The 14531-nt window shown below is 46.2% G+C and overlaps 1 protein-coding gene across 1 annotated transcript in view; it reads right to left on the bottom strand.

The window, feature by feature from the left end:
* hmcn2 (hemicentin 2) overlaps positions 1 to 14531 on the bottom strand; it is a 63559-nt gene that overhangs the window by 34746 nt on the left and 14282 nt on the right. Inside the window, exons 15-28 of the mRNA XM_029259725.1 lie at positions 14224 to 14382; positions 13920 to 14114; positions 13097 to 13192; positions 12403 to 12530; positions 12164 to 12308; positions 11221 to 11333; positions 10459 to 10606; positions 10213 to 10372; positions 7586 to 7713; positions 6888 to 7133; positions 6375 to 6458; positions 1799 to 1996; positions 1326 to 1456; positions 786 to 933 (exon numbers count right to left, since the gene is read on the bottom strand). Of these exons, the coding sequence (XP_029115558.1) occupies positions 786 to 933; positions 1326 to 1456; positions 1799 to 1996; positions 6375 to 6458; positions 6888 to 7133; positions 7586 to 7713; positions 10213 to 10372; positions 10459 to 10606; positions 11221 to 11333; positions 12164 to 12308; positions 12403 to 12530; positions 13097 to 13192; positions 13920 to 14114; positions 14224 to 14382 (2079 nt within the window). The remainder of the gene's footprint in view (positions 1 to 785; positions 934 to 1325; positions 1457 to 1798; positions 1997 to 6374; positions 6459 to 6887; positions 7134 to 7585; positions 7714 to 10212; positions 10373 to 10458; positions 10607 to 11220; positions 11334 to 12163; positions 12309 to 12402; positions 12531 to 13096; positions 13193 to 13919; positions 14115 to 14223; positions 14383 to 14531) is intronic.

Consider the following 14531-nt stretch of genomic DNA (forward strand, 5'->3'; position numbering starts at 1 on the left):
AGGTCAGAGTCGAACCGGGAGAGGGGGAGACCGCAAACAAGGACAAAACAAGGCCAGAGCAAAAGTTATACAAGAGACAAGGAGACATTTTTGACAGTTATTCACAATGAAAAGTTTGATAGAAGCTTCCACTGTAAATATTCTTTATTACATTTGTGTATTTGCCTACAGTTTTTTTTCATTGCAACTCATCACCTGTGCAAAGTATGTGGCTGAACATTCTCATTAACTCAGGTTAATGGCACCAGTGTTACAGCAGGTCAGCTTCCAGGTACTGAACCCACAACCTTTACGCTACAAGGTCTTCAGTCACAAGAAAAGTCAAACTCTTTAAATTCTATATATTCAAAACAATTTCATTGTATATTATTACTAATTTAGCTGACGCTGTTGTCCAAGGTGACTTAAAATGTTAAGCTGCTTACTGTAATTTCACAATTCGTTCAGCTTAATGTGAATTTTTACTGTATCGATTCATGGTAAGATCCTTGATCAAGGGTCCTATAGCAGGAGGTGGGATTTGAAATCAGGTCTTTACCCTGCAAGGCAGCAGCTGAATTCACAAAACCTGTTGCCCACATTCAAATGGTAATGAAACACTGGGTCCTCAAGTTCTGAACAACTGGGACTGAAACTGTTTGTAACTCAATTTGTTCATAACTCCGGTACCACTCTGACCATTAAGTCTCTATCAATAAAGGCTGAATAATAAATATATCCCTCTGCTTATTAACACATCAGAACAGTTGAATTTAGGAGGTCAAAGTCTGAATACTCATCCGTACCTTGAACCACGATGTTGTAGTTCCTCCTGGCCTCTCCGGCAGTGTTTGCGGCCATGCAGGAGAACTGGCCCGAGTGCTCTGTCTGCACACGCAGTATCCTCAGCAGCCGTTTCCCATTCTGCAGGTACATCCCGGGGCCGCCCATCACCTGCGGACCCACACAGCCCGGCCCGGGGTTCGAGAGTTTTGGATCAGGTGAGGACTGCCTGTGAAACTCGGACGCCACCACTTGATGTCACTGTGCCGTCAGCGAACCCCACATACTTCTGGCTTCGTGGGGGTTTGCACACAGTTCTTCTCTCATTTCTACAGATACCAACCGTATTCCTTTGGGATGCATTTCTCTAGTAATTACAAGATTAATTAAAGCCTGGAACGGCACAGCGGGGAGGCCGCCTGTTAAATGCCACACCAAGAACGCAGCCCAGTGAAAAAAGTCAAGCCGAAGGAGGGATTTTTTTTTTTCTCTTATGTCCTGCAAGCAATTTGACAGTTTTATTCATTTATATTAATGAAAACCCAGTAAAAACTGGTACTCACGGGTTGGCCATCTTTAGCCCAGGCAATAGTGGGGGTGGGAATACCAAAGGCATCGCACGAAAGGGTGAGGGGCTGGTGGAGGGTGACCGTGAGGTTCACAGGGAGAGCGTTATCCTGGATCTCCGGGGGAACTGGTGGTCGCGGCCGCAGTTGAAGTAGAGGTCGCGGTGGGGACCGAGCGAGGAAAGTGCAAAATGTTTGGAAAGTCAGTGCATGACTTTAGCGCAGCATCGTTTCGCACAGAGGAGCCCTGCTTGGGAGCTCTGAGAGACAATATGCAGAGCAGCCTGCGTTCATAAGAGCTCTCAGAACCGGCTCTTTGGGGAACCCTTTCATCTCCCGACCGCAGATGCGAGTTTTGACACTCTGCGGGTTCCATTCCACCGAAATACCTCGCGGCATTGAAATGAATCTTTGCAACGATGGGATTTCTTTCTCAAACTCCAACCAGATGGGGAGGCCGCGGCTCGTACCGTTCACTTTCAGCCGGGTTGTCTTCTCGGCGGAGCCCGCTTCGTTGGTGGCCACGCATCGGAAGGCTCCGCCGTGGCTCGAGGACGCGGCGCCAATCGAGAGCGAGCCGTTCTGAGTCATGGAGACGCCGAGCTCCGGCTGATCAGGACGGATCTCCAGGCCATTCCTAAACCACCGGATCTTAGGCTGGGGGGAACCTGTTGGGGGGGGGGGTCAGAAAAAGCAGCAGGTTTAGAATTGAGCTTCACTGATTAAGCTGGAAAGGAATAAAAGTGGGGTCAGTGATGTTCCGGCTTGAGAATATGAGTCCGCACTTTGCCTGCAATGGAAAATACGAGATCGTCATTTTTCCACAGAATGGGGGCGGGGGGGGGGGGGGCGTGATGTGAGAAGTTCAGATCAGGCCACTAAATGAAAGGAAACATATTGGATGACGCAGCTGTGCACAGATGGATTGTTATTTAGCTCATGCATTTATTTGTATAAATTCTATCCAATCTGTATTATTATTATTATTGTCGTTGTTATTACATGGACTCCTGACCTCCGTGACCCTGATGAAAATGGGTGGGTTTCTATCATTAACTAAACCAGAGTGCCTGGAGGGAGAATGTGCAAACTTCACAGTGACTTGGATTCAAACCCAGAAGCTTTTTTTTTTTGTTTTTTTTTTGCTGGAGCAGATGAGGGTATGACCTTGATGAAGAATACTACAGAAGAGATAGGAGTGGCATTCAAACCAACAACCAGATCAAAGTCAACATCTTTACACCTATTCATTTAGCTGAAACTTCTCTCGAATGTGACTTAGAATGTTTAAGTACCGACAATTATTTACCCATTTATACAGCTGGGTAGTTTTACTGGAGCAATTTAGGGATCAAGGGTACTACAGGTGGAAGAGGGATTCAAACCTGCAACCTTTTGGTCCAAAGGCAACCGCTATGATCAGTACGCTACCAGCTGGCCCTTTTAACCTTTAAAAACTGTTTTACATGCTGCTGTACAGGAACATAAGGGAAAAGGGGTCAGAGGGCACAACAGACAGCGCCAGGAATTAGAGAGTATTTGTGCTCAAACAGGTGTCTTTTAACCCTTCATTTGACTTTTAAGTCCCATTTACAGCCAGTCAGGACACTTTCCTTCCTTCTTTCATTAAAATGAGGTCAGGGCATCATACCCAGGTAGGCAGACTTTTTATTGCCCCCCACCAAGCCTAAGCACAGGAGGACAGGCATTGGGGGTGCAAATACACATCTCAGCAGCTCTTTACAACATGAACCCCTACAGCGACCGAGATCCCAACATGTGTTCAGAGATGGTGCTGAAATGACCCTTATTAACTCGTCCTCTGAACACCTCAATAGTTTACTGACAATAGCAACATGCTGTCACCACCTTTGGCCACTTGGTGGTTCCAGGGACAAGGGGTCCAAAATCAAAATCCTAGAAGGTTCTGGATCAAATGTGGAGGAATTACCACCCCCTGTCACGCAGAACTGCTGAATCCCTCTCAACACTCAAGAAGGAAACATATCTCATTTGATCCCACGTTGCTCTTGAGCTCCAGTTTACTCCATAAACTTGCATTTCAGCACATTCTCTGTTAAAAATGTAAAAAAGTACTCTTTTAGCAATTCCATATGCAGCTACTCGTAATGTATCCTGGTTAAACGGCAGTATTGGACTGATTGACTGTACTTTGACAGTCGTTTGTCTGCGTCTTTATTTCTCCATCGTTTGATGAAATACACTTTCGGTTTCTCTGAGATGTTCATTTCTTTGAAGAAAAGAGTTTGCCGAACGAATAAATGTAAATTCAAACGTTCAAAAACCTTACAGGTCCCTTTGCTAGGGAGCAGAGGACGTCCACTGTCCCCTGGCCCCTGCGATAAGGCCAAAGACGGGAGGCTAAGCTTGTCGGGATCCCTACAAATAGAATTGTCCTGGAAACCAGGCACCCCCCCCATCACCCCAGTCTGCGAGGACGGCCGCCGCTCCCCCCCTGCCCAGACATGACGGCCCATTATCTGCAAGCGACAGCCTTGTAATTATGATTCTTTTCCCAGAAGGCACCCCTCACACTAAAAGCAGATGTGACCATGAACGCTGGGGGGGGGGGGGGGGGGGGGGTTATTAAATGTACCAGCTGTTGTCTCCCGGCACCCGTCTGGTTGCCATAGCAAATCCAACCCCCAGAAGTGCCATAAACACCCCCCCCCCCCATGTTTTCTAACAGTTCTCACTACAACACGCGTGTTCTGCTCTGTATGCCAGCGGCCCACTGGGAAATGTGCTACATACATGTGGTTACATAAACTCAGCAGCTACACGTTTACTCATCTGCTCTCCAGAGCACATTAATTAACAGTGAAACATACGTTCTCACTCGCACACGTACAAATACACACTCCACCTCTGAGCATGCGGGAATTCCTTTTCCTGCTGCACTGCTTTCATTCGGTTTTTCATAGAGCTACCATTTAATTCGGGGCTGTCCGACGCGTGACCCACTGCTTGATGTAACGTGGCCCATGAGGATATTAGTAAAATTTATATACACTATACATACCATCAATATCATAATTTGTATTGAATCACATGATAGCGCAGTTAAACACACACACTTGAACAAACACTGCACCAAAATAAAAACAATAAAGCAACCCATCATTTTTCAATTTAGGCATTTGAAATTCTGTATGTTTCTTACTGGGATTTTTACACAGGCCACCCACGGTTCACAATGGCCAAAAATGGTTGGGCGGCCCTGATTTAACTATTGGGTTCTTTTCGGTAGCGCGTTGGACCAATAACTATGATGTCAGAACCCGTCACACGTTCTGCACGCTGTGCATATGTGCAGTGCTGCTTGAAAGTATGTGAACCCCTTGTGTACCTTGCTTTTACCGCAAAAGGGCCATTTATGGAGAAGTAATCTTTCTCATGTGACATAATAGGTGTCTAGCGACCAATTCCACGTTTCTTTGGAGAAATTCATGTGTGTAGTAGGAAGATGCAAGTAGTGCAGGTGTAAAAATAAGTGAAGGCCAAGCATCATTAGTTTCACCAAGTAGGTAAGTAGAATCGGGTATGTAAATCATAACCATTTATTAATTTTATACATTTATTATATGATTTTATACAAGAATAATGGCCATCCCTACAGGGTTGAAGCAGCACAGTATATATGCATATGTATATGAGTATATATGTATATATTTATGTATTTATGTTTTACTTGTAGGGGGTGCGGTAGCGCAGTGGGTTGGCCCACAGTCCTGCTTTCCGGTGGGTCTGGGGTTCGAGTCCCGCTTGGGGTGCCTTGCGACGGACTGGCGTCCCGTCCTGGGTGTGTTCCCTCCCCCTCCGGTCTTACGCCCTGTGTTACCGGGTAGGCTCCGGTTCCCCGTGACCCCGTATGGGACAAGCGGTTCTGACAATGTGTGTGTGTGTTTTACTTGTCACCATGGTGAAGTATCCAGTCAGATCACTTCCAAGTATTGTGGGAGTTAAATTTGTTGCTCTCCATGTCTGAGAAAACTGCTCCCCTTTTTAATTTTAAACAATGACATAGGACAGTTTGAGTCCCAGCACCCAGGCTCATTTGTTAATACTGCCAGTGTAGCTGAGCACATCGTACTTATAATATCCCTGCAGACAGCATGGCTTTCATAAGGAAAGTTTTCTAGAAAGATGTAGATCTGTCCTAATTTGCATGTCTTACTTTGGGCAATGCATTCCAGCAGGCAGGGCTGCTTTTATAATTAGGTGAACCTAAGCAATCACCTTGGGGTCCAAAGGGAGGGGACCAAATTTTTCTGCTAAAATCAGAAAATAAACTGGAATCTTACAGTGCTTAAAGACAAACAGTTTTATGTGAAATTCCAAGATCTGCCGCCTTATGCATGACGAAAACCTCGCAGCCCACGTCTTTTGAGCTGCTGCAGCTTTGTAAGTAAAATTTTCTACAAAACAAACTGTCAGTGTACTCAGTAAATAGCCTCTCTCTTTTTGTTCCTTTTACAAACATTGTGCCATTATGTAAGGAAACATTGTGCAATTACTGTGTCATCTTGGGCAATAAGTTCAAGTTTTCAGTCTGTTTTGAGGTTTCAAAGTTTAAATTTGTGTTCTGTGTATAGATAATGTTGAACATTTGTTATAATAAATGATTACATAAAATATGTAAAAAAATAACATATATACACACACATGCATATAGTGCTCCATGGTATCTAATCATAAATCTGGACCTTCTTCTATCTACCTATCTATGTATCTATACACATACATACACATATTAGGATAGATATATATTAGGACCCAGGGTACTTACTTGGGTCCTCCAAACTCAGTTGCAGTACATTTGAATTGTGTAATTGTGTAATCACAGAAAACTGTAATTGTTTATAGCAAAAATCAAATACAAGCAACTCTGCACTGAAAGCCACATAAAAATCGAAAGACAAAATCCAAGGATGCCAACTCAGTGTTGAGCTAAAAAAGTGATTTCATAGCAATTCAAAGACTGAACATTGGCATTGCATCATAGTTCATTGACCCTTTACATACCTTCAGCAAAGCAAGGGATCACCACCTTGCTGTTGGCCACTGCTTCTATGACATCTCTTCCAGCATCGACAAAAAAGGGGGCCTCTGTAAAGAACACAAGGTGACATGATGAACCCGACTGCTCCGCACCTGACCTCAGACTCCTGTGGGAATACAGGCAATTTCTATGGCGGAACGAACGCATCCCATCATCTTCTATAAACAGGAAACCTGCTAGGTTGCTAGTGTCACATGGTATCTAATCACAATTCTGGACTTTCTTCTATGGTCCTTGCCATGGGCCTCATAAAACCTTTTGCTGGCAACCTCTCACCTTTCACCTTTCAAATGCCAGAGGAGAAGCTGGTAACTAAAAAATGAAATAAAGCCATAAAACAGAATGCTCCTCTGCATGAAATCAGCTGCTAGCTTTCCAGGCGGTAGGATTCTGAACACATGACTCTGTGTAGGTCCAGCTAGTGCTCCTCAGGGCTCAACATGCTTGATGAAAGAACAGACCAGAAAATCACCCACCCAGGACCTCCAGCATGATCTCCTTGGCGTCCCGCCCGGCGCTGTTCTCGGCCTCGCACCGGTAGGTACCCCGATCCTGATGGCTCACGCTCTGGATCCAGTAATGCCCACCACCTTCTAGGCGCACACCGTTGCGGTACCAGATGATGACTGGAACAGGTTCACCATGCGCCCCACAAGGGAGGGTCACCGCCTGGCCGATCACAGCCTTGACCAGCGAAGGTCCAGTTTGGATCCTGGGCTTGGCTGAGAAAAACACTATTTTTTTAACCGCCACATTCCATCAGCAGTGGTTGGAATGGAGTAGACTAATTTGTAATGGTACCTTCCAAAGATATTTCAGTCATTATAAAATTCTTGTTCAAGTGATGATATTTTTGCATTACATTTGTTCATCTAGCTGACACTTTAATCCAAAGCAATTTACAATTATTTGTGCATTTTTACAGCATGGTCATTTTTACTGTGCGCATTCTGAGGAAGTACCCTGATCCAGGGTGCTACAGCATGAGGTGGGATTCAACCCTGGGTCCTTTGAAACTGGACCACTCCAACCACTACGCCACCTGCTACCCCCCTTCTTAGTTGAAAGGGGGTGTTGACTGGTATCAAAGGAATATTCTGTGCTTATCGGTTAGATCCCCAAATCCTACTGAAGCAAAACAAGAGTGTTTGTGTCAAGATAAATTCTGCTGCACCTTGAACGTGTAAATCGTAGGTGAGGGAGACATTCCCTGCCGGGTTGACCGCAGAGCAGGTGTAACGTTTACTATCAATGAGCCTGACGTCGCTGATCTTGAGAGATCCGGAGGGCAGCACCATGAACCTGTGGGAAGAGGGGAAGCGTGAAGGTTGCGGCAGGTTGGGTGCAGAGAGGGACTGCGATAAACACGCTCGCGTCCGACAGGTGTCGCACGTACACGTGGATTCTACTTCAGTTCAGCTTTCCTTCAGTTTCAGTTTGGGGAGCACGTGAGTTAAAGTAGAGCCTCACTGCCCAGTATTGTGCTTTCTTTAGAGCCAAATACAGGCGATCCCCGACTTACGATGGGGTTACGTTCTGCGAAACCCATCGTAAGTCAAAAATATCGTGAGTCAAAAATGCATTTTATACACCTAATACACACCGGTGCATGACAGACTGGGAGATGCGGTTCGCTGTCGCTGCCCAGCATCACAAGAGAGTATTTCATGGCATATCGCTTGCCCAGGAAAAAAATCAAAATTCAAAATTCGAAGTACGGTTTCTACTGAATGTCTATTGCCTGCTCACCATCGTAAAGCCAAAAAAAATCGCAAGTCAAACCATCGTAAATCGGGGAGCACCTGTACGTGTCCGGTGCAGGGCTGCTCAGACCCTCAAGTTGAGCTTCACCACAAGTTGTTTTCCAGCAGGATTTTGAGGACAAGCAGAACACAATATTTCAACCTGACACCCTACCCAATGGTGCCTGCTCTACCACCATGGTGGTGTTCTCTTATGGACCATAGAGCAGGGTGAACAGGCATGGCAGGGAAGGTGTGAAAGGAGAGCTTCCTCTTCCCTTTCTAAGCGCTGCCAGGAACAGGGAACAATGGCACCTCCGGACTGGATGGAATTCTCCTGGATGAGCGATTCGTAGACACAGCTTCTTCAGCTCCAACTTCCTAAATGCACGTTCATGATTCCAGATAGTCCCCATCACCAAAAAGAATGCTTCACTCCATCCCCCCAGCCCACTTGGTGGTGTCACTCGCAAGAGGTCCAGAATTGATGGTTTGTTTTCTTGGGTTTGATCTTGATGTGGAGCAATTAACTCCCTCTGTCCCTCAGAGCTGCTGAATCCTTCCTGTTTTTCAAGAAACGTCTCAGTCCCATCTCTTTCAGACCCAATTTCCCCTGATCTCCTGGGGACTACATCAATTATCAAACATCATTTTATATTTGAACCTCACTCCTATAGGCAGCTATTTGAGGGATGAGAACCAACAACATGGTGGTATCAGACACACTGCATTTTTATAATTATGTACTTATTGTTTAATGCACTTTTGTTCACTGAGTTGAAGGAAAGCATCTGCCAAATGCAGGAATATACATGCACATGAACAGACAGAGGTCAATGCGGTAAACTGAAATGCAGCGAATGTCAACGTGGAGAAGGTGACGTCAGGATATGTGTCCACCCCCCAAGCTAACCCAGCAACCCAGATGACGGAAAGGTACAGTGTCCCTTGGGCCCAGTCCAGTTGAGGTGTGCTGTCCTCATCAGGAATGGATGCCAAAAAGTCAAAACACTGTTTCATAGTGAAGGGCCTCAAGGGAGGTGAAACTTCATTCCAGCTTTGCCCTTTTCCCGAGTGACCCCTCCCTCCCCACGCTAGCCCCATTTTCCAGGTGACCCCCCACCCCACCCCACCCCACCCCATCTCTTTCCTCTCAATGCAAAGCTGCCTCATTCGGCCGCCTCTGATTAATGGCACTGCCTGCGAAGCCGGACGGACCAGCCTCTCGCCTTCCCCTCTCCTGTCGGTGGACGCCAGCCCACGCACCGCCCTCTTTCCCGTGACAAGGACATTAAACAAAGACACCGCGTAGGTGGCCCACTTCGGCGAGCCGATCCATGCCTAACAGCCACCAAGGAAAGGCAGATTTATCTAGTAACAGATGGCGTTCCTTAGAGGAGTGCTTCCATATGTCCAGAACCAGCGCCACGCTCACTCTTCAAAAGCAGGATGACTGAATTAGAACTGTTAGCAGTTCTCTTCAAAAGAGGCGAAACATTCAAAAAGTCCCCTAAAAACCATGAAACACAGTTACATCTGTGATCTTATGGTAACTGAGGAGTACAAAGGCCACCCACATGTATAACTGGATCAGTAATAACTGGAAATAATTCATTACAGTTATTATTAATAATATGGGAAACTGCCGGGTCAGTGGAGCAGTGAGGAGAGCTGGTGCCTTACAGCTCCTGGGATGCAGGTTTGGACATGGGTTCGAGCTCAGTTCAGTCTGAAGTTTGCATGCTTTCCGTGTGTTTGCTCTGGTTTCCTCCCGCAGTTCAAAGACTTGTGTTCCTGGTGAACCGGTGAATCTAAACTGCCCTTTGTGAGTGTGCGTATGTGTGTGTCTATGTGTGAGTGAGTGAGAGATTGACTTGCTATGGACCAGCATCCCATCCAGGCTATACCCTGCTTCATGCCCTGTGCCTCCAGGATAGACTCTAGACCACCGTGACCCTGTATTGGACTTGCTGTTATTGATAACAGATGGATGGAATAATGGTGGGGATGTGCTGGACCAATCAGTGCATTTTCAAAGGTGACATCACACCCAACTTACCACGTTGAGACCACAGGGATGGGGCGGCCGTCTCGGATCCATGTCACCAGAGGAGTAGGACTGCCCTGGACCTCACAGGGAAGGATGACCTCTGACCCCACGTCAGCAGTTACTGTGACTGTAGCGTCTGGTCCACCTCTGTCTACAATTACTGGCTTTGCTGTTAATAAGACAAAAGGTTAGTCTTAACCCTCACCACCCTGGCGACTCCCATGTTTCCCCAGGCAACACCCCCCCCAGTCTTACTGTTCACGCTGAGCTGCGTCTCCCGGCTAGCAAACCCTGCCGGGCTGGAGGCCGTGCACACGTACACACCAGCGTCCTCCGCTCTAGGGCTGGGGATATGAAGCTCGCCGTCCGCGCTCGGCCCGAACCTCGGCAACGTCTCCCGTCCCTGAGGGGGGTGAAGAAAGATACAACCCAGGTATGTAAAGGTTCACTTACATACACACAGATCTATATCTGTACTTCAGGCACGTAGACGGATGGGGGGAGGCATCTCTGGCTATTCATCACCGAGACATCAGGTCAAAGGTTCAGCATAGCTCACCCCACCACCTTGGCTTGTTCCCTAATCCTTGTTTGAAAACTAGATGGCTTTTCCAGTCTCACTTTCATGTGGAAAGATATTTACACCGTCCCAACGGGGGCAGATAGGCAACGTGTGGGATAGTAGGCTGGATACACATCTTCGGAAACAACCCTGGCACTGTAACAGAGGAATAGGCAGCTAGACCTGCACGCCGGCTAAATGGGCACAATTGGGTTACTTTAGATTAGAGAACAATTCTGACCGCCCCCGGGGCAATAAATCAGGAAACAGAGAGTATGGATTGAAACAGAATGTATAACTATCCCATCGGCTGCCCCATGCCTCCGCGCCCCAACAGGCTCCATTAGACAGAATTGGAGTCTCTGACAGGCAATTTGTCACTGCGGGGCTTCACAAGATCGGCCAAAATGTTCAGTTAGCGAAATTACACTGCTGAGTGACAGGAAGCGTCCTACCTTGGACCAGGCGACTTCTGGGCTGGGGTGTCCGCTGGCCTCACAGGACAGGATGATGGACTCGCCCTCGTTGGCGATGTAATGCAGTGGGCCGGGCTTGATCTCTGGGGGAACTGAGAATGTGGGCCAGAGCCGGAGGTCATTATGAAAATCATGGGACTTTACTACAGTTGGGTTTTAGCTGTGTTTGTGCTAATTGGTTTATAACTCATTACTAAGAACTAAGAACAGTAGTTTCCAGCACATACTGTGTTTCCATTATCTACAGGTCTTGGTCACTTTATTCATTTATCTGACTCTTTTCTCCAAAGTGACTTACAATATTAAACTGCGGACAATTATTTAGCGATTTATACAGCAAGTTTTACAAGAATGATTTGGGTTAGAAATTTGCTCAAGGGTATATTGGAGTACATTTACCCATTACTAAATCATTGTGATTCATCTTTAATTATTATTAATTGTATTGTTCATCATATAATATTCATTCATGTCTTTCGTTGTTTTACTTCATTCTTACTTGTATGTTTTTTTATTTTCTTTGGTAGTTGTGACGGTTTGCTACAGAAATTTCTAGAAAGAACACACTTCTGTTGAGGAGTCCTTGGATGACCTCTGTTACAGTATAAGTAGATAATAGAGAGTTGGGGGGTATAAAAAGACTGTAAAGAGATGTTCTGATGCCAGCGGCTGTGATCGATAACATCTGGTGAGATTATGCAGAATCTGAGGTAATAACCATTTTTAAGCCATACTGTGCCTCATTATTGAGACTCCAAAGAACCTCAAATTATCTGAAAAAAATATTAACTCCAATAGATACTAGCAGGTGTGATTTGATTTTGGGTAGCAGCTCTAACCACTACACCACCTGCAGGCCCAACATTGGCCAATTATTAGCTCTGCAAAGCATCCAAAACCCAGAGCGACCACTTCTGCTCACCATGTACTTGGACGGTAATGGATATGTTCACTGATCCTGCCACGTTGATCGCAGTACAGACATAGACCCCTGCATCCCCTGGGACGGCCTTGTTGATATGCAGGCTGCCATCACTCCGGGGGAAGATCCTGTTGTTAAACTGCACCTGCGAAGGGTAGCATTCATACACGGGTCTTAGAGCTGCAGAAGCTACAGCAACTCAGTATCATCTTCAGAGTAAATTCTCACCAGCACCTTACCTGCTTTCCATTGCGTTCCCACTGCCTTTCCGGTAGCGGAATACCATCCAGAAGCATGCAAGGAATGGACAGTGACTGACCAATCACAGTGGTGAGTAATGTTGCACCTTGAGCCAAAAGAGGGGGCTCTGTGGACCAGGCATACTGACAGTGTAAGAGAATGAACCACAGTGGAGGTGGAGAACAGGAAAAACTATCTGAATGTTCTGATGTGTAGCAAGATGCACAGTGCCTTCAGAAAGTATTCACACCTCTCCACCACCTCTACACTTTGTTGAGTCATAGACTTGTTTCACAGTGGACTGAACAGATTTTTTTAATTTTTTTTTTTTGCTACAGGTGGGCTATAATAAAATCCTAGAGACATTTCAAAGATGATTAAAAAAATGAGAATGCCTCTGAGCTCAGTTTGTAGTGTGACAGTAACGGGTCTGAATACTTGTCAAAATGGGAGATTTCAGTTTTTTTTTAAAGAAATGACAAAAAAAACACTGTTTTCACTTTGTCGTTATGAGGTATTGTGTGTTGTTTGAAGGCAAAAAAAAAAAATCAGTTCTGAAGTAAGCCTAGAATAAAAAAAGGTACAAAAAATGGAGAGGAGTAAATACTTCTGAAAAAATTGTAAAAAGATGCCTACTTACGGACAGTAGAATCTGTATAACCTGTATGTCTGCAATGAAGGAGAGGTACTGACCCAATCCGGTGACAGACAGCCGGGCCTCGGCCTGTATGGATCCAAACTGGTTGTGGGCCTTGCAGATGTACAGGCCTTCATCGTCCAACCACGCACCTGCAGGGAATTTCAGTGACTCAGTGCTGGGTTAGGGGAGGCAAGGATGGGGGTCAACTGATCCTAGTGGCTTCTTATTTGTCAGGAATACTAGCGATAACAGCAAACTGCGTGATGGAGCGGCAACGGAGCCTCAGTGTCCAGCGCAAAAAGCCAGCCTTCCCGCAAAAACGTTTGTGCCTATAAATGTTTAAGGCGGTGAACTATCTGCAAAGAGCTCTCAATCCTGCCGACGGCAGAGTCGTGCTCATCCAAATACATGCTGCAAGACTCCAAGTGGCTCGGCCTTTCAGAGGAGACAAAATGAATATCCATTTGGGTTTAGAAAGTTTTAAACTAAAGAACATCTTGAATAATAAATACTGTTTTTCAGGCTTTTTGCAGAACTTTCTTTACAATGTTCCACTTTTCTCACACACACTCTGTCAGTAGCACAAGGCAGATCCACTAGAGGACTCAGACTCTACAGACACCTTTAGGACCTTGGCGTGTCCATTGGACACCCAGCATACCCTGTCTCATTCCCATCCTCCTGTCCATTAATTCACTCTCTTGGCAAACAACTGAGCTGAGCTTTGATAGCAGGTTAGAGGTTTTCTCCTACATTGTGTCATTTTGTCCATCAACAAGAGGGACTCCTACTCCAATCAGTGGCAAACTGTTGAGGTGCGCTGGAGTCAGGAAGACTCTGTTGATGGTCACAGTTTAATGAAGAATGAAAACTCACTATGGATCAGAAGGGACCCCGTATCCACCTGAACAGCACTGGTGTGACCGTCAGGCCTGGTGAAGACCAACTGGCCATCGGCACGACTCCATGCTACCCTGGGGACCGGAAAACCACGAGCGGAGCAAGGCAAGGTCACGTTCTCCCCCACGTTTACGGTGACATCCTGCGGGTGGACTGAGAACTGGGGGGCAACTGTGAGGAGAATAGGAATGTGTGAGGATTTGGGAGGCTCTGCCTCATTTACATCTCGAGTGCAGTTCCACAGCCATTGACCACGGGCAGGGAGTACAACAACACTAACCTCCAACCTCCAAAAAGACCACGGCGCTGGATGTTCCTGCCAAACTGCTGGCCACACAGCTGTACTGTCCTGCATCCACCTCCTGGACCCTGGGCAGCCGTAGGGTGGCAAGATTCCCATCCTGCTTGGCCAAGGGCAGCGACCCAACTGGAAGGTCATCTGGACACACAAACATTCAACATGACCTTTCTTCTTTGACAGCCAACATGGTACTACAATACCATAGATATTGTGTATAAAAAATGGGATTTAAACCTGAGTCCTTCAAATTCAAAGGCAGGGCCACTAATCACCTCATCACCCTACTG

This window comes from Scleropages formosus, chromosome 17, assembly GCF_900964775.1.
Source record: "Scleropages formosus chromosome 17, fSclFor1.1, whole genome shotgun sequence".
In the NCBI taxonomy this organism is placed as follows: Eukaryota; Metazoa; Chordata; class Actinopteri; order Osteoglossiformes; family Osteoglossidae; genus Scleropages; species Scleropages formosus.